The 20,861-nt window shown below is 40.6% G+C and overlaps 1 protein-coding gene across 1 annotated transcript; it reads left to right on the top strand.

Moving 5' to 3' along the window:
- The first annotated feature begins 3,075 nt into the window (after nucleotides 1-3,075).
- zgc:113279 (NF-kappa-B inhibitor zeta) lies at nucleotides 3,076-19,102 on the top strand. The gene is made up of 11 exons (XM_020507939.2): nucleotides 3,076-3,367; nucleotides 3,448-3,670; nucleotides 4,903-5,024; nucleotides 5,136-5,160; nucleotides 5,689-5,735; nucleotides 5,862-6,574; nucleotides 8,031-8,136; nucleotides 13,941-14,087; nucleotides 14,362-14,422; nucleotides 15,317-15,480; nucleotides 16,363-19,102. Exons 2-11 carry the CDS (start codon nucleotides 3,457-3,459, stop codon nucleotides 16,378-16,380), a joined length of 1,617 nt encoding a protein of 538 aa, XP_020363528.1. The 5' UTR covers nucleotides 3,076-3,367; nucleotides 3,448-3,456; the 3' UTR covers nucleotides 16,381-19,102.
- Nucleotides 19,103-20,861: the final 1,759 nt, after the last annotated feature.

Below are 20,861 nucleotides of genomic sequence, written 5' to 3'. Positions count from 1 at the left end.
GAAGATTGCCTTTAATATTGTTTAGGCTCAGCTCTGTCAACTGAAGTTGATGGTTTTCACATTTTCCATTTAAATGTTATTAATTTAGCAGACACTTATCTGTGAGGGACCTACAGTTAGCGCATTCATCTCAGTGGTGGGTGGGACAACCACATATCACAGGCATAGTAAGTACATTTTTCCTCAATAATGTAGCTATCAGCAAAGTCAGAGCTAGTGGGGGGGGGCTTATGGTAGATACATTTTACATGAAATTCTCTGGCAATAGCTCTGTTGGACATGCAGTCAGCATGCCAATTTCGCGCACACTCAAAACTTGACAAATCGTTAGCATTGTGTTGTGTGACAAAACTGCACATTTTAGAGCGGCCATTTATTGTCCCCAGCACAAGGTGCACCTGTGTAATGATCATGCTGTTTAATCAGCTTCTTGATATTCCACACATGTCAAGTGGATGGATTATCTGGGCAAAGGAGAAATGCTCACTAAAAGGGATGTAACAAATTTATGCACAAAATTTGAGAGAAATAAGGTTTTGTGCATATGGAAATTACTGGGAACTTTTATTTCAGCTCATGAAAGATGGGACCAAGACTTTAGATGTTGAGTTTATATTTTCGTTCAGTGTAGTTTCAGTGCAATACTGTGTAGGCCTAGACCTAATGTGTTCAATACAGCTTGGCTCTCTGGAAAGAGAACAGTTGAACGAAGAAATAATATCCTAAATGTGACACACCAACCGCCTCTTATGCATAATAAAAGTATATCTTGACATGGCTATAGGGATATAGGCTATTCGTTTCCAAATAAAAATGAAAAAAATGTCAAAAAGAGAAAAGACAGTGAAGTATGATAGGCCTTTGGCACGTTCGAAACTGAGGGACAAGGTAGGCCAGTACAGTAAGGCTGTAGGGTTTTTTCTTGTGGGGGTTATGAATGTTGAGTTAGTCGAAGTCCTAGCTGCCTTTATGTTACGTCAATTCAGTCACTCTCAACTTGTGGCGATTTTAGCCTGATTTTTACATGCCAGAAAAGCCACTACACAACACAAAAAATACATTAATTGCATTATAACGGTGACAAACGGTGCCCACAAACATAAAGCTGTCCCAACATTTTACCACTGCTATACCTGGCTATCAGTGGAGCCTTGTCTGGCAGCGAAACAGTTCATTCAGCGTTATTTACTGCCTTTTGAAAAAACATAGCTGATATGGCTGACTTGCTTAAACAAATGTGGTTTCTAATGACAATTGAGATGTACAAACTATGGCATAAGGGGACAACAAGCGGATAAAAGGCAATCTGTAATTTCGATTAAGACAATGAGCAAGTTAGGACGGGCGGAGTCAATATAACTATTTGTTTAGCACTTTGAAATTTACAGCAACATAATTCATTACATTTTTTATTCGTTCTTTCGGTGTTCTCCCTGTACACCAAGTCAGAACCATAGGATAAATAATGAAAGCTCTTACAATATTCAATGATTACATTTCTCTAAAACAGGTTATAGGCTACATGTGCATTGTGCACCACCAAGTCAGAACAGTAGGCAAAATTAAGCGGGGTAAACAGACCAAATGATTAGGGTGAGGCACATGGGCTACTAACATCTTACTACACAACATACACTTAGTATTACTTTCTTAGTTATAGTATACATATCTCCTTGGCATATTACATAATTTATACAGCATCATACAATACATTTTAGGACCTTGTTGTGCTGTGCTCACTAGAACAGGAAGGTGGCGCAGCAGTCCTTTGTGGGAAAATGTTGTCATCAAAGTCTGGCATTCTCTGGATTTTTGGCGCTTTCAAAAGGTTGAATTATGATGATGTCATTGATCTTCAGGTCGTAGCTCGAGAAAGAGGCCAAATTTACAATTCCGAGTTTGATGACCGTTCAAAATGTATTTCCCCAGCTGGAGCTCATTTATTCCCAACTTCCCAGTTGTCTTGAACTCACTGAAGTCAAGTTTTCGCAGTTCCGAGTTAACAGTTGTTTTGAGCACGGCACAAATCAAGCTTCATTGACAGCATGGTCAATGTTGAACTTGGAAAAGTGGGCCCACACAGCCACTGTCACTGATTCCTTCCAAACCACTTATTATTGAATTTGCGATTTCCAACTTGTTGTGTAATGTTTATGTCCAATGGCCGATGAGCACCGATACGTTTTATCTATAATTTCTCTTCATTATTTCTTTTCATATGATAAGGATTAAAGAGGATTTGCCTGTAGACTGTCGACTTGATTCATGAAGATGACTGCTAGCTAAGATTTTGAAAGTGTGATGTTGACATGATCAGTCCAATCAAAAGCTACTGTACATATAACGTGATTTGACATCATTTTATCTGTGGCCAATGACCTTGAGCCTTCTTGGATGGGCACTTCTATGGCAGTACCCAACGGGCTATAGAATATTTGAGGTCTACCCTTACACTTGCCGGTTACATAGTGTCCCCATGAGTGACAGAACATGTAGCCAATCACGGCGCAACGTATTTTCTGCTGGCTTGCCCCACCACCACAGAAAGCACTGAGCTAGGCTGAACGGCTTGCATTTTGGTGCCTTACTCATTTTTTTGCCAAAAATGTGGGGCTCAAAACAGGTGGGCCTCTGCCCCACCTGCCCTGAATGACAGGTCGCCACTGCTCGAAACCTCCCAAAAAACATATTTAATTTAAGCAATAAGGAAAGGGAAAGGGGGATACCTCGTCAGCTGTACAACTGAATGCATTCAACTGAAATGTGTCTTCCGCATTTAAACCAACCCCTCTACAATAAGCCAGAGGGGGTGTGGTATATGGCCAATATACCACGACTAAACACTGTTCTTATGCACGACACAACGCGGAGTGCTAGGACACAGCCCTTAGCCGTGATATATTGGCCATATATCACAAACCCCGGAGGCGCCTTATTGCTATTATAAACTGGTTACCAATGTAATTAGAGCAGTAAACCCATGGTATTTGGTCTGATATACCACAGCTTTCAGCCAATCAGAATTCAGGGCTCGAACCACCCAGTATATAAAGTCATACAAATGTGTTGTTTTACAGGGTCAGCCATAGTAGTAAGCTGCACAAGGAGGAGCAAATTACAGTTAAGTGCCTTGCTCAAGGGCACGTCGACAGATGTCACGTGGTTTATTCAAACCAGGGACTTTTCGTCGAATAGCCCAAAGCTTTAACTGCTATGCTACCTGCCGCCCACTGACCTGAAAAACAAGTGATAAGAGCAATTTAGAATTCGCTCCACCAGGTGCTTTGTGTAGGGCAGGCTACCGCCTCACTGAGGGATTTCAGACAAAACAGCCCTTGAACGCGGGTATTTACACTGTGACTCCCAGGTAAACAGTCTGTTTCAATATCTTGAGAGTTCTCCGTTTGATTTTGTTTCCAAATAATACATTACCCCACTGCTGCAAAGGAGAGCGAGATGCGTGGGCGATATAAAAGTAAGGAGAACGCGGGCAGTGAATGCATCCATGAGGCGAAACGGGACATTGGAAACGGGCTGTTTAGGAGTTACGACTCACCTATGCCAGGAGAACCTGCCAGCTACTCGGAGGGGCCAAATTCCCCACATGGAGGTATCCTGACAAGTTTGGACGACGGGAATGGGCCTTCGACAATGAACTCTTCTTTGACAGGTCAGCACAATTTAGTGAATGCCTTCCTTGTCTAATCAAATGTCATTATCTAACCAAATATCATCATTTAAGAAGTTCACATGCATAAATGTTTTATATCACAACTTTACTGAAAATGAGAATGACCACTTTAATGCGTCAACTTGTGTTGAGTAGTCTACATTCGACTAAAAGTTGCAATACAAAAGCTTTTTGGAAACACCTTACATCCCAACCTGGTCTCAGAGCATGTATATTATTCTGTACGAAATCCGAGACAGTCCATTTAGTATGATATGTTACGTTTCGTATGGCATGTATTAATTTGTGGATTTAATTTATGAATTACAATTCGTATGATATGTTTGCAAATTTCCTAAACTTACAAAATAGTAAGAGTTACAATACGTACAATCCGTTACAAATTTGCAAGATACATGATATGTTACGAATTCCAATTTGTTGTGCTAATGCTAATTTTAGCTAGCTGGCTAGGGGTTAGCATTAAATTTAGGAGTTTGTTTTTATTTAAACTTTATTTAACTAGCAAGTCAGTTAAGAACAAATTATTATTTACAATGACGGCTTAGGAACAGTGGGTTAACTGCATTGTTCAGGGGCAGAACAACAGATTTTTACCTTGTCAGCTCAGGGATTCGATCTAGCAACCTGTCGGTTACTGGCCCAGTGCTCTAACCACTAGGATACCCGCCGCCCCCATTAGCTAAAAGGTTTATGGTTAGGGGAAGGGCTAGCTTACATGCTAAGTAGTTGCAAAGTATATAAAAAAGTAGTAATTATTTGAAAAGTTGCTAATTACCTAAAATGCTAAAGTTGTCAGTGAGGAGATTCGAACACGCAACCTTTGGGTTGCTAGTTACCTGTCTTATGTAACTAATTTGAGTGTCGCTAAAATAAGTTTACTATGTTACGTGTAGTCTATGAGAGCAGGCTGCACATCCAGGTATAAATCTTTATAACTTGTTATAAGCATGTATGAGCTTTCATATTGTCTTACAACAAGCAAGGCTCATACTGTTGGTTGTTCATATACTGTACTGTGCAATCTATAGGATTCATACAGTACATGTGATACATTTTTGTAAATTACATTAAGTCATATTTTAGGCCTTACTTTTTGGAATGAGTGATACATTTTAGGATAATATGATCATCAGATATCATGTTTCTTTTTAGGCTGTCTGAATTCACAAATCAATTGCATTCTGTTGCAATATGGTTTTATTCATCAGGTCCAAAACGCTCCAACTATGACGGTGAGAAAAGGTACCTGGGAGTCAGGGTCAAAATGCCTGTGAGAGACATGCTTAATAAGATTCGCATAGCGAAGGGAATGGATCCAAAACATATCCAGGTATGACATACTGTATATTCACGGTGGCTAAATTGCTTGGAAGATCATTTCCACATTCCCCAGTCAGATGTTTTGACATATTCACAGTTTATCCTTTACGTCTTTCTACAGGGTAACTGCGGCAAGGCATTGAAAGGTTAGGAAAAAAACTCCTAAAAATTCTATTTATGCTTATGTTCTTGGCCTATAACCAAGATTTAACACTTCTGGCTGTCTCCTCAAAAGTGTGTCTTGTTCTGCTCCGGAATTAGGGTTGTTCACCTTCTGCAAACATTAAGTGTCATAAAGTGAGGCTGATCACACGCGGTTCACATTTATAAAATGTAGTCAAAACTTTACTTAAAGCCTATAGATATAATGATGTACACATCAATTAGTAGTAAGACATACACATATTTTACATCTTAGTATTGTTTCATAATAATACAGTATATCAGAGCCATTTTGAAAAAGAGACTTGTTGGATTCTGATTTCTAACAATACAAGTTCAAACGTGTTACTGATATTTCATCATTACAATATGAACATAAATAACACAAACTGTCACAACAACAATGATTTACTATTACACAAGCATTTCTGTTGTGGGTAAGGGCATGCAACAGCAAAGATACTGTCAACTTCACGAAACCTGCTTATCAAAGTTCCTTATATTCTTCACAGGAGAGAAGAAACGGGTAAATACCAATAGAGATCGCAGAAGTAGCAAGGTGAGTGATTTACAGTACATCATATGAATAAGCCTACATGTCTTTTCACCAGGTGTGCCTTGCTCTAACGTGGACAGCTCAGCACTCAACACTGCATACTTATTATGTGTGGCTGCTGTGTTTCAGAGAAAACAACCTACAAAGAGCCTGGAGGAACTCGCCATAATAGTGGAGGTGTTGGAGGAGGATCTCAAAGCCAGCAAACCATACAGCCAGTCTAACACGTCTGAGTCACCTGATTACAGCCCAGAGCCCAATGTGCAACCATGGAATAGTCCAGAGCAACTCCAGCATAGTCACTCAATTAAGTTCAGTCAGGAAAACAAGATGCCACAACAAGCTACAAACTACTGTATGTCAGAGCTAAAGCTATCCCGCTCTGCACACAATCACAACACTAGTGTTCCTCCGTTGAACTCCCAAGGACGGTGTATCAACGACGAATCCGACAATATGATGCCCAGTCCAGATTCATATATGACTTACTCCCCCAGCAGCACCAGTGAATGTCAAGTGCCATCTCCCCAATATTCGGGCTTTGCTAGCCCCCTGTCCTCCAGCTATGAGTTAGGTCAGGATGGAGGTAGTGACTACCAGGATAGCTTTAGCCCCCAGTGCCAGGATAGCTTTAGCCCCCAGTGCCAGGATAGCTTTAGCCCCCAGTGCCAGGATAGCTTTAGCCCCCAGTGCCAGGATAGCTTTAGCTCACATTGGCTCAGCTACATGGGCCAGAATTGGAACAGCACAGCATACTTCTGGAACCAGCTCCAGAGGGAGGAGAGCTTACTGGCGGTGGTCTCTGACACAGAGGTTCTGGCCACTGACAAGAACGGAAGGACGTAAGTTGGAATCACAATTGATATTTTAGCTTTTTCGTATTACTGAGCCTTGCTGAGCTGTAGCCTGGTCTTGTTAGGCATCCACCTGAGAAACTAGCACAGTGCGGTTCAGGTCAGCACAATAGTGTGAAAAGGGTACATGTGTCTGATACTGTATCAGTGCTTGCAGACAGTGCTAGTACATCGTAGATACACCAACTGTTGATTTAAATTGTATACCCCGGGAGGCTATAGCAGTATAATAGCTGTAATGTTATGGAGTTTCAGACAGAAATGTGAGATGGTATCACTCAGTTTGTCACTAAAGGCAGTGTACAGAGCCTGTATGTGACAGTATGGTGAATGGATGCTTTGTAGTAATTTAATGAGATATTTGTTATCCTAAGATAAACAGTAACCTGTTACAGACATATTAGTTTTCCTACAATAATTCACAAACACCCAAATTATGCCAAGACATACTGAGGGTATCTAATAGGCAGCAGTTAAGTCTTAGTGTTGTTATGTTCCCCAGCAAGAAAACCAAAAATTGTCGCTCAAACAGAAGGAGGAACTAGCAAAGAGTCATTGACGAATAGGTGGGGTTTTAGGACAACAACTGGGACCTAAAACACTCTCACTAAATTTGCCCAAGAGGCAAACAAAAGAAAACCCCACACAACTTAAAGACAGGAAGCAAACCAAAAAGTAGAGCAAAACGAAAACATGGAAGGTCAGATAATGGATTGTTTGTCTAGAAATCAAATGGGGAAAGCCAACTAAAGGTGTTAACCCGCCACATCTCTCAAGACAACTGGAGCACTGGGCCAGCCACTCTAAATATCACCTGGAACAGCACCGGTGAAACACCTTCCGACTAAGGAGATGGACAAGCCAGCACAGGTGTAACACATACGAACTAACGAGGTGACACCAATCGATGTGCCCCACATGCTAACGTGCTAACGTCCAACCTCAAAATATAAATGGAAAATCCTGTAACAGTGTTCCGAAGAAATTTCCTCATGAAGTACAATACCATCATGACTCATGGGGCGTTGTCTGAAATTGCACAAAAAGTAAACAATGACTGAAAATCCATGACCAATGTTGATATAGGAGGACAATAGACAAATAATTGTTTGAATGGCTGACTTTAGTGACAAACACAGCAAGAGGTATCTATCTAATATACATTTTGCTGTGAAATGTCATGTTCTTGATATAATTGATCATTTAAAAAATGTATTACTTTCAAGCTACCACTGATTCGAATCAGACTCGCATGAATTATCATTGGCCAGCCACAGAACAAAACAAAATTCCCACATTGTTGATGTACGATTGACATGCTGCTATGTATCATCCAGTACATTCATGTTAAAATGTAATTTAATGCATTCATGTTGTTAACCATTCAAACTCAGTGACATTTATGTGAGTACACTATAAATACGTTTATTACTTCTTTCTTTAGAGCTCTCCACAGAGTTGTGGGTCAAGGCAAGAGGGCCCTGGGATATGTGATTGCCAAAAGGATGGCAGCTCTGAATAGGCTGGATGTCAAAGACTCAGAGGGAAAGGTAAATCAAATGAAAAATATAGCATGACTTAAATTGTTTTCTGGTTGTTCAGTTTCATTCAGACGTTCAGATAACTTTGAAGCAACTGTATACTACTGCTGAGCGATTAGTGCTTTTTGAGGTTGGTTCAGTTTCTGTTAGTTTATTAAAAAATATTCACGGTTTTCGATTTCAATGTACTTTTTTTAGTTTAGACATTAAATTCACTAGGCATTATGTGGGTTGAATGCTTTAACACAGAATAAAATAATGAATAAAAGACCCATTATGGTAGTGGCTGCCCATTTACTGCTTATCACTTATTATTAACCCTCGTTTATTCACATTACTTTAATAAAATATTAGTTTTATTTGATTACTTTATTATGTAATTCCAAGTCATAATTTAATCTCTATAGAGCTGCTGCCTACGCTGTCTGACAAAATCACTTTTTTAGTCGTTTTTCAAAGTAAATAAGGCATACTTTCATGACTGGTGAATATCAACTATCAATCGCTTAGATCATATATTTTCAGCTAGAGATACAGTGCATTCGGAAAGTATTCAGACCCCTTGATTCAATATACACACTATACCCCATAATGACAAAGCTGGACAAAGATTGTTTCTTTAGTGAGTCAGATGCGAAGGATATAATGTTGCTCCCAGACAAGGCTCAAATCCCCGTCATTCACATGAAGAAAAGGAAATCCTCGGTGCGCAGATCAGCATGCCTTGTGAAAATGTATTGCCTAGTGGATAACCCGCCTCTACCGTCCGATCTATTAGCCAACATGCAATCACTGGAGAATAAACTGGATGAGCTCCGTTCAAGACTATCCTACCAAAAACGGTAATATCTTATTTTTCATCGAGTCATGGGTTTTCCAAGCGTTGGCAGGACAGAACAGCTACATCCGGTAAGACGAGGGGTGTGTCTATTTGTCAATAACAGCTGGTGCGCGATGTCTAATATTAAGGTAGTCTTGAGGTATTGCTTGCTTGAGGTAGAGTACCTCATGATAAGCTGAAGACCACACTATCTACCAAGAGTTTTCATCTATATTTTTCATAGCCGTCTATTTACCACCACAAACCGACTCTGGAACTATGACTGCACTTAACGAGCTGTATAAGGCCATAAGCAAACAAGAGAATGCTCATCCAGAAGCGGCGCTCCTAGTGGCCGGGGACTTTAATGCAGGCAAACCTAAATACGTTTGACCTCATTTCTACCAGCATGTCACATGTGCAATCAGAGGGGAAACAACTCTAGACCACCTTTACTCCACACACAGAGACGTGTACAAAGCTCTCCCTCGCCCTCCATTTCGAAAATCTGACCATAATTGTATCCTCCTGATTCCTGCTTACAAGCAAAAACTAAAGCAGGAAGTACCAGTGACTCCCTCAATACGCTATAGGACTGTTTTGCTGTCACAGACTGGAAAATGTTCCGGGATTCATCCAATAGCATTGAGGAGTATACCACCTCAGTCAGCGGCTTCGTCAATAAGTACATCGACGATGTGGTCCCCACAGTGAATGTACGTACATACCCCAACCAGAAGCAATGGATTACAGGTAACATCCCCACTGAGCTAAAAGCTAGAGCTGCCACTTTCAAGGAGCGGGACACTAATCCGGACGCTTTTAAGAACTCCTGCTATGCCCTCAGACAAACCATCAAAAAAAGTGTCAATACAGGACTAAGATTGAATCCTACTACACAGGCTCTGATGCTCGTCGGCTGTGGCAGGGCTTGCAAACTATTACGGACTACAAAGGGAAAACTAGCCGCGAGCTGCCCAGTGACGTGAGCCTACCAGACATGCTAAATGCCTTTTATGCTCGCTTCAAGGCAGGCAACACTGAAGCGTGCATGAGAGCACCAGCTGTTCTGGATGACTGAGTGATCACGTTCTCCGTAGCCGATGTGAGCAAGACCTTACCTGGATGTGTACTCAGAGCATGCGCGGACCAACTGGCACCGCCCGTAGCACTCACGTCAGTAGTCATGAAGTGCTTTGAAAGGCTGGTCATGGCTCACATCAACACCATCATTCCGTAAACCCTAGACTCACTCCAATTTGCATACAGCCTCAACAGATTATGAAATCTTAATCACACTACACACAAAAGGAATGCTGTTCATTGAGTACAGCTCAGCATTCAACACCATAATGCCCACAGAGCTAATCACTAGGCGAAGGACCCTGGGACTAAACACTTTCCTCTGCAACTGGATCCTGGACTTCCTGACAGGCTGCCCCCAGGTGGTAAGGGTAGGCAACAATACATCTGCCACGCTGATCCTCAACACGGGGGCCTCTCAGGAGTGTGTGCTTAGTCCCCTTCTGTACTCTCATTTCACCCACAACTCTGTGGCCAAGCATGACTCCAACACCATTAAGTTTGCTGACGACACAACGGTGGTAGGCCTGATCACTGACAACGATGAGATAGCCTGTGGGGAGGTCAGAGACCTAGCAGTGTAGTGCCAGGACAACAAACTCTCCCTCAATGTGAGCAAGACAAAGGAGATGATTGTGGACTACAGGAGGGCCGAACACGCCCCCATTCACAGCAACGGGGCTGTAGTGGAGCCGGTCGAGAGTTTCAAGTTACTTGGTGTCCACACCACCAACAAACTATCATGGTCCAAACACACCAAGAAAGTCATAAAGAGGGCACGACAATGCCTTTTCCCCCCTCAGGAGACTGAAAAGTTTTGACATAGATCCCCAGATCCTCAAAAGGTACTACAGCTGCACCATCGAGAGCATCCTGACCGGTTGCATCACCACCTGGTATGGCAACTGCTCGGCATCCGACCGTAAGGTACTATGGAGGGTAATGCGTACAGCCTAGTACATCACTGGGGCCAAGCATCTTGCCATCCAGGACCTATATAATAGGCGGTGTCAGAGGAAGACCCAAAATATTGTCAGACTCCAGTCACCCAAGTCATAGACTGCTCTCTCTGCTACCGCACGGCAAGCGGCACTGGTACGCCAATTCTAGGTCCAAAAGGCTCCTTAACAGCTTCTACCCCCAAGCCATAAGACTGCTGAACAATTATTCAAATCGCCATCCGGACTATTTGCTTAGCCCCCCCCAACCCCCCTTGTTTTTACACTGCTGCTACTCGCTGTTTATTATTTATACATAGTCATTTCACCCCTACCTAAATGTACAAATGACCTCGACTGTTATTTTATTGTTACTTTTTATTATTATTTTTACTTAGTTTATTTTGTAAATATTTTCTTAACTGCATTGTTGCTTAAGGGCTTGTAAGTATTTCACAATAAGGTCTTGACCTGGTGTATTTGGCACATGTGACAAATAAAATTTGATTTGAAGGACATTCAGAAACTTGTCCTAAAGCCACTCCTGCGTTGTCTTGGCTGTGTGCTTAGGGTCGTTGTCCTGTTTGAAGATGAACCTTTTCCCCAGGCTGATGTCCTGAGCGCTCTGGAGCAGGCTTTCATCAAGGATCTCTCTGTACTTTGCCCCGTTCATCTTTCCCTCGATCCTGACTAGTTTCCCAGTCCCTGCCGCTGAAAAACACCCCCACAGCATAATGCTGCCACCACCATGTTTCAGCGTAGGGACTCTGAAGCTCTGTCAGAGTGCCCATCGGGTTCTTCGTCACCTCCCTGACCAAGGCCCTTCTCCCCCGATTGTTCAGTTTGTCCGGGCAACCGGCTCTAGTAAGAGTCTAGGTGGTTCCAAACTTCGTCCATTTAAAAATGCTGTAGGCCACTGTGTTCTTAGGGACCTTTGCAAAAAAAATCTAATAACCTGTTTTCGCTTTGTCATTATGGGTTATTGTGTATAGATTGATGTGGAAAATGTTTTCTTTAATCCATTTAAGAATAAGGCTGTAACATAATAAAATGTTTAAAAATGGAAGGGGTCGGAATGCATTGTACCTCTCTGTCACTCTTGTGCGTTCTCTCTTCTTTCCGTGTCTGCTCCGAACAGACCAGACAAGCTGGCGTTCTACATCTCACAGTTCGGTGCTTGATCTGATTTGTCTCTACAGAAACTGCACATCGAGCTAACAGAAAAAAACTGATCAAAATGGAATTCAAATAATTGAACCGACGTCGGTCAATTAGTTGTTTTATAAACTGAAAAATTACAGAAATGTAATCACTCAGCACTACTGTATGCAATCAGTGATAAAGCTCAAATAGCTTGAGCTACGTCAGGATTGCTGCCCAATCAAAACAAGACGGTCAAAGAGCTGATTACAGGATTGCCATGTTTGTAGTTTTCCGTCCAAATTGAGCTACTTTGAAAACTATGTTGTGGGTGAAAATGTATTGGTTGCAGGTCGCTGTGTTTTGGGCTACTTCTAAATTGGGCCGCGGTCGCCGTGGCATTTCTCTTTAAAATATATATATATATAACTGTAACCTGCTGCTGAGCAGGTTGTTACTGAGTGATTGAATGGTGGAGAGGGCCAGAGGGGTGTGTGTGCATTGAGAGCACCAGTGTGCTGCAGTTGAGTCAAGGAGCCAGAGCTGAATTTCGGTAGGTAGGCTATATAGATTAGTCATTATGGAGACCCCTTTTTCTATGGAACAGATTAACGTGCTAGAACTGATATAACGGTGACAAAGTAGTGGAAAATGGCTGTAGGTGAGAGATGAGAACTCTCTTGGTAGATAGTGTGGTATACAGCTCATCATGAGATATTCTACCTCAAGTGAGCAATACCTCAAGACTTCTTTAATATTAGACATCACGCACCAGCAGTTATTGACAAGTAGAGACACACCCCTGCCCCTCGTCAGATGTAGCTACTCTGTCCTGCCGATACACGGAGAAGCCAGCCAGCTCTATATTATCAGTGTGGTCCTTCAGCCACGTCTCGGTGAAACATAAGTTATTACAGTTTTTAATATCCAGTTGGTAGGATAGTCTTAATCGTAGATCTTCCAGTTTGTTTTCCAATGATTGCACATTGGCCAAAAATACCAAGCGTAGTTGTGGTTTACCTACTCGTCAGCAAATTCTTACAAGGCACCCCGCCCTCCTCCCCCCTTTTCTCCATATTTTCTTCACGCTGATGACGGGGATTTGGGCCTTGTCTCGACAAAGCAGTATATCCTTTGTATCGGACTCATTAAATAAAAAATATTTTGTCCAGGTTGAGGTGAGTAATCGCTGTTCTGATGTACAGAAGCTCTTTTCGGGTCTTAAGAGATAGTAGCAGCAACATTATGTACAAAATGAGTTGCAAACAATGCAATAAAAAGTAAAAGAATTGCACAATTGTTTAGGAGCCCGTAAAACAGCAGCCATCCCCTTCGGCGCATTATGTATTAACCAGTTTATAAAAGCAATAAGGCTCCTCGGGTTTGTGGTATATGGCCAATATACCATGGCTAAGAACAGTCCAAAGAACAGCCCTTAGCCTTGGTATATTGGCCATATACCACACCTCTTAGGGCCTTTAATAATAGCAGTCAAAACTATTTAAATCGACATCCGTTGATGGAAAATAATCTGGAGAGTTTAATAAGGGCAATTTATTTTCTCTTGCAACATTCTTAACATTCTTAAACTTGCAAGAATTATTATTTTGATGGAAAAACTCATTTAGCTTCTTAGCCTAAAAATGACGTAGATATTCCCTCTTAATTCGCTGAATAAAGGGTTTCATGGATAAATGTGGCAACTCCTCCATTGCTGAAAAAAATGGGCTCGTTTTTAGGCCTTGTGGGCGGGTTTTCTGAGATCTTTGGTTTAAAATGTTTAGCTCAACCTGGCAATGCTGGTGGATTAAGCCCCTGACTTCTGTTCCCAGACTGCACTTCACCTGGCTGCCCAAAAGAACCAACACCTGATGGTGGCTGATCTGATTCACCTTGGTGCCTGTGTGAACGAGAAGGACAGGAGTGGAAAGACATGCCTGCACCTCAGTGTCGAGAATGGATACATTCGAGTTCTGGAGGTAAATATAGCCATCTGACTGACTTGCAATACTGACAGGCCAAACCTGTTCTGTGAGCTGAGCTCTTTAAAGGATAGCTTCAAATAGTATTTGAAGTATTTTTAGGAGGTACTTTAAAGTTTCCTTTTAACGTGCTACCCTGTCATTATGATTCATGTAATTCTACTGCATCACCTTCACAACCCAGTATGTCAGGTTTGGTTTGTTCCCTCAATTAAACTGAACCTCAATAAGATCTTATGGTGTCTAATAGCATACATATTTCCTCTTTTAGGTTCTGAAAAATATGATGAAAGAAGGGATTTATGTAGATGTCGAAGCTACAGATAATTATGGTATGTTTGGCTTTCTTGTTCTATTCAGAGCGTTCCGTTTAAAAAAAACTCTTAATGTAAGTCTTATATTTAAAGCTGCAATATGTAACTTTTTGGTTGAGTTATAGATCTTTCATTCTCATTGAAAGCAAGCCTAAGAAATGGTTGATCTGTTCTATGTGCTCTATTTCTGTGCTTCCAGCATCTTTTACTTTCGGTTTTGTACGCCTGCTTCAAACAGCTGATAAGACAATATTTTGTGTTTGAGAATATATTTCAGAGGTTTAGATGGTACAATTGCTTGTTTTGTTACATAAACTGAAATTAATTAAGCAAAATTATTCAAATTTTAGCAACCACGGAATGGCGGAGCGAATTCTGCATTATTGGACCTTTTTAAAACGATAGTTCACTCCAAAATGAAAGTTTGTCATATGATTCAGACCTCAAAAGTACTCAGATGTCAAGATTAATCCTTATCCCACGGCATTAGTTGTGCAGATTGAGCTATATGCCTCAACTACAAATGAATGGAAAAGATAAGCACAGAATAAAATCATTTATATTTTCCATTCATTTGGGACTGAGGCATATAGCTGGATCTACACAATGTCCTGGAAGATGGAATTATGTCCCCAAATATTGTTCCACTTTGACTTTATCGGGTATTGTTTGTGACTGGCCTACACACAATCTCAATTTAATACATTTAGAATTCAGGCTGTAAAATGTGGAAAAAGTCAAGTGGTGTGAATACTTTCTGAAGGCACTGGACATTGAAAAATGCACGACCACAATGTCATTGTCATAACCCATGTTTCATACAGTGATACATTCCCCTTTGCCTTACATACTTTGATAGGTTTTGGGTGGTTGGTCTTATTCTACAATGCCTCATGTGTGTATTGCGGTCAGGACTCAGTGTGTTTCAGTGTGCAGCTGTGGCTCTGAACGTCACTGTGCGAGAGCTGGAGAGAAGTGTGGCACCTAGTCAGATGAGACTCCACACACTGCGCAAGGAGCAGATGATGGAGACACTGGGGTGTCTGCTGCAAATGGGAAGCTACCATCACACTCTGGTCAGAGTCTCCCTATAATATAGGCAGCTAAAGTTTTCCATTTGGAAGTCATAATGTGTTTAAGTTACTAAGCTAAGAATGTGTTAAGTTTGAACGAATCCACACAAATATACAGATACTGGAGTACTTCAATAACCATTCATACTCTCCCTCAGGATAATCAATCAAATGTATTTATAAAGCCCTTTTACATCAGCTGATGTCACAAAGTGCTATACAGAAACCCAGACTAAAACCCCAAAGAGCACGGTGGCTAGGAAAAACTCCCTAGAAAGGCAGGAACCTAGGAAGAAACCTAGAAAGGAACCAGGCTCTGAGGGGTGGCCAGTCCTCTTCTGGCTGTGCCGGGTGGAGATTATAACAGAACATGGCCAAGATGTTCATAAATGACCAGCATGGTCAAATAATAATAATCACAGTAGTTGTTGAGAGTGCAGCAAGTCAGCACCTTAGGAGTAAATGTCAGTTGGCTTTTCATAGCCGATCATTCAGAGTTAGAGACAGCAGGTGCGGGGAGAATGTGGGGGGAGAATAAAAATAAAGTGGAAGCAAAATGGAGTCCTACAAGTTCATGCAAGGAGTGGTCTCCCGACCCAGTAACGTGAGCTACTTAACTTGTTCAGTATTTTTCATATGATTTCCAAGGGGGGTTATAGACAAGAGGCCTTATTTATAGTACTGTACATTTTAGTTTGTCTTTGTTTTATTGCACACACAAATGTAAATGTCATTTCTTGCTGTACTAAAATAATTGTGTTTTTGATGTATCAAACACAGTTTGATTTGGTTACAGTTTGATTTAAAAAGGGTCCTCCATGAAATGAATAGTTTCCAGAATCTATTAGATTTATGGTTCTAATTTGGTGTTTATCTCTTTCTTAGGGGAAGTACGTGACTTAGATGGTGTCCATCCACACAGCTGTTCCTTATGAAATGATGTGTGCATCTGCCAAGCAAGGCCAGAGAACTGACAGTTAATGTTTCTGAGTTGTTACAAGCTTGAACTTGTCTTGGAGCCAATGTGGTTTAGAAAGCCTTTAATTACCTATCTCTTTGTTACGTGGCTTTAAAGTGAAAGGCTTTCTTCAAGGCAAGGTACAAGTCTTATGTAAAGCATCCAAGGTTTTAGGTAAGCTGAAACACAATTGTAAATTGAGTGTTTTTGTGGCTTGCGTTAAGACTTTGGTTGCACATTAGCTGGTTTCTGTGAAACTTCCACTGTTTGTTACATTAAAGTAGCAAAATGTTAATGCAAGTTAAGCTCAATTTTATTTGGTGAATGTGTTATTGGTGTTGTATGTAATACAACAAGGGAGTCAAATTCTTTCATACTCACATCTTGGAGGGAAAGTGATAATGTTCAAAGCAGCTAGTTTGGCCGGAAAGTAGACACCAAGTCGCCAACATGTTGTTACACGGTTGAAAAGTTTATTATACGTGTGTATGGGTGTGTGCGTCTGTGTGTGTATATTTTTATTCTGTAATGAATACCAAGGTTATCAACAATATTCTTATGTGTATAGGCCTATATGTTGAATGTACGTTAAAGGTGAAATCCATAAGTTGGTCTCAGCCGATGGAGAGGGTCATTGCAAGTGCAAAACAAAAGAAGTAGGGGAACAGGCACATTCATTGGCTTAAATCAAACCACATTGTACTTTGTGACATTTCCACAGGAGACAAAGAATTTGTCATTTTACTGCTTTGTTGTACATTTTTGTCTGGTGTCGCGTTATATTACCAAGATGGTCATCTCGTTCCAGACACATTCAAGGCTTGTGGTAATGTGTGTGGTTACAGGTTTTTGAAATTGTAGTGAAGTGTCATTTAAAAAAATAGATATATCTTAAAGACATTCACAAAATATAATTTACTATGAAGCAAAAAGGTTGCTCTTTATTTCACACAGTAATTCGGCATTGCTCTTTTTGTATTGATGACAGTACGTTCAGAGGGCGGTCAGGTGAACTGGTCCACTAGTACAACCATGAATCTCTGATCTTTGTTGTTTTTATGGTGGCGCTTGGGTGTTAACCCTGAATTCTTTGACTAAATCCTTTGGCATTTTATAATCCCATTAATATGCTGGCTGTATATCCCATACTTCCGATACGATAGCATTTTATTTGTGCCTGAAAGGACTTAATTTTTTCACTTAAAAATATTTGGTGGTTTGCATGGTGGTGTTTTTGTAAGTAATGGTTGTGATGTAGCTGGCTTCATTTCAGCTCCAACTATTTAAAGCTGTTTTTATGTGCACTTTTTTCTTATAGTTGTAATGGTATAGTTGTTAGTCATTTTTATTACACATATAGTAGTATGTAGTTGTAGTAATTGTATTTGACATGCATTTTTGTTAAAGTTTTATGGTAGGACTAGTAGTAATTGTAGTGTTGTGTGGCTGCAGTAGCAATGTAGCTGTGGCTGCAACAGCAATCATAGGAGTTGTGGTAGAAGTAGTGAAAGATGTGGCGCAAAGAGAGTAGGAGCAGTACTGGCTGGTACTTTTAGTAAGGAGTTGTATGGCCTTGGTTCACAGCATTCATATGAAGTTCATGAAAACCCTTTATTTTCTTCTATTATGGTTTTGTTATTGTTTCGTACATGTAGCGCTTTAACAGGGGCTGAATTGGGACTATGCAGGTGGTGGAAATGTCCCTGATTTCTATGGAATATATTCAATTTCGACTCTATCCTGTCTACTAACATTTGGTGATAGAGCTCAACAATCCCCAATTCAACCCCTGGCATGAATATACAGATGTAGGATCTTAATTTGACCCAGTTTGCTACAGCAGGAAAATAGTCCTGCAACAACAGGAAATGGGAATTATGATGTGGATTATAATTAATGGAAATGTATGAAGGGATACATTATTTATAAGGAAAAATGTCAAAGTATAAAGGACAAACTTCAGAATCCTTTTTAAACCTAAGTACACAACACAATTTACTTTGTGCACAGAACAAATGAAGATCCTACACCTGTAAAGTAACTATTTTATCCCACTATAAAGGGAATATTATCTGTAATCTGGTGTTTGGTATGTAATGTTAAATATATATTTGTATACATTGATCAATATAATGGAAACATGTTTTTTTGAATGAGATATATGCACAACTCAGATCTTTGGAATTGATTCGAGATTTTCAAACTGAAATAATCAAGATTAACACACAGATTTCAGGTTAGGATTCAGCTAACCTCGTCCCCAGGCTCCGGGTCAACAGAGAGAGCGGGCTGGGGATGAGAATAGGATTCAGTAACAATAGTCAGGCTAATATAGCCATCCATGTTCATTATTTCTGTATTTGTGTGCAATTCTAATTTAGACTGGTTGTCTTGAGGCTTTGTTGATCAACGAATAAGCTGGAAACTAATAGGAATGCAAGCAGCTATACATTTGTTTTCATCTTGCTGGAGGAGGGTTGTTGAACAAATGATAGGCTGTCACTCACATCTTTGGGTTTAGTGATGCCTGAGTGTATAAGATGTTTCTGGTGGTGCACTGTTCCTGAACGGCTACATAGCTGTTGCACAGCCCCTTTATTAAGTTGATTCATGTATACCTCTTTCCCATGACCTTTAAAGATTAAAAGCAATTTTACCTGAGGCCTTCGCCTTGTTTCGGTCTGATTAGTGTTACAACATGATCTCGCAAGCTTACATATTCATTCACGCAACCTGGTCTCAGAATTTCGTATGATTCTGTATGTAAATCCAAGACACTCCATTTAGTATGAAATGTTAGGTTTCGTATGGTATGTATTAATATGTTGATCTCCGTCACCCATTTCGAATGACATTACAATTCATATTATGTTACAAATTTGCAAAACGTACAATACGAAACTAACAAGTGTCTCAGATGTATTAACAGAACAATATGAAATGCTCTGAGACCAGGTTGTAACCAGGTGCCTTGACATTATTCACAATGCAGCTGACTGTAAGGCACTTAAATAGGTCCAGTATCACCTGTAGGTTTTGTCCGCATGTCAGGCTCCCAAGTAGCACAGTGGTCTAAGGCACTGCCTCTCAGTGCTAGAGGTGTCACTACAGACCCCCTGGTTCAAATCACAACTGGCTGTGATTGGGAATCCCATAGTGGGATGTGTAGGCTGTCATTGTAAATAATAATTAGTTCTTAACTGACTTTCCTAGTTAAATGAATGTTAATAACACATATCTGTACCAGAATAGCTGCATAAACTCAATGCAGTCATCTTGGAATTGGACTCCTAATAATTTCTATTCTATGTCTACCACCTTAAATCTGAAAAATATATTCTCTGGAATATGACTTGTTCATAATCATATTTATGAAATCCCCTCATAATAAAGATAATTTTACCAATGTTAGTCACTGCTTTTCTAAGGATATGATAGACCTTTTATGTTTACCACTGTGATCCAACAATCGGATCTATAAGATGAGTAATAAAGGCAAGGCCTGCCAACAAACAAATTAACAGCTGTCAGAGAGTTGATCTATGCTGTTTCTATCCTCGTGTCTACCACTGTCTACCATCAGTTTTCAAACTATACAATGTGTCCCTGTCTACAGTACTGGTTTGGTTAGTTAACAGTTATGAAATGGGACAAAAATATAAACGCAATATGCAACAATTTCAAAGATTTTACTGAGTTACAGTTCATATAAGGAAATCAGTAAATTGAAATAAATAATTCCCTAATCTATGGATTTCACATGACTGGGAATACAGATATGCATCTGTTGGTCACAGATACCTTAAAAAAATGGTAGGGGCATGGATCAGAGAACCAGTCAGTATCTGGAGTGACCACCATTTGCCTCATGCAGCGCAACACATCTGCTTCGCATAGAGTTGATAAGGCTGTTGATTGTGGCCTGTGGAATGTTGTCCCGTTCCTCTTCAATGGCTGTGTGAAGTTGCTGGATATTGGCGGGAAATGGAACACGCTGTCATACACATCGATCCAGAGCATCTCAAAAATGCTTAATGGGTGTCATGTCTGGTGAGTATGCAGGCCATGGTGGAACTGAGACATTTTCAGTATCCAGGAATTGAGTACAGATTTGTGTACAGATCCTTGCACCATGGGGCCGTGCATTATCATGCTGAAACATGAGGTGATGGTGGCAGATGAATTCCCCGACAATGGGCCTCATCTCGTCACGGTATCTTTGTGCATTCAAATTGCCATCGATAAAATGCAATTGTATTCGTTGTCCGTAGTTTATGCCTGCCTATACCTTAACCCCACCGCCACCAAAGAGAACTCTGTTCACAACATTGGCATTAGCAAACCGCTTGTCCACTCAACGCCATACCAGCTGTCTGACATCTGCCCAGTACAGTTGAAACCAGGGTTCATCCTTGAACACTTCTCT

The sequence above is a fragment of the Oncorhynchus kisutch genome, linkage group LG18 (assembly GCF_002021735.2).
Source record: "Oncorhynchus kisutch isolate 150728-3 linkage group LG18, Okis_V2, whole genome shotgun sequence".
Lineage (NCBI taxonomy): Eukaryota > Metazoa > Chordata > Actinopteri > Salmoniformes > Salmonidae > Oncorhynchus > Oncorhynchus kisutch.
The sequence above is the reverse complement of the archived record's forward strand: the minus strand, read 5'-3'. Positions and strand labels throughout refer to the sequence as shown.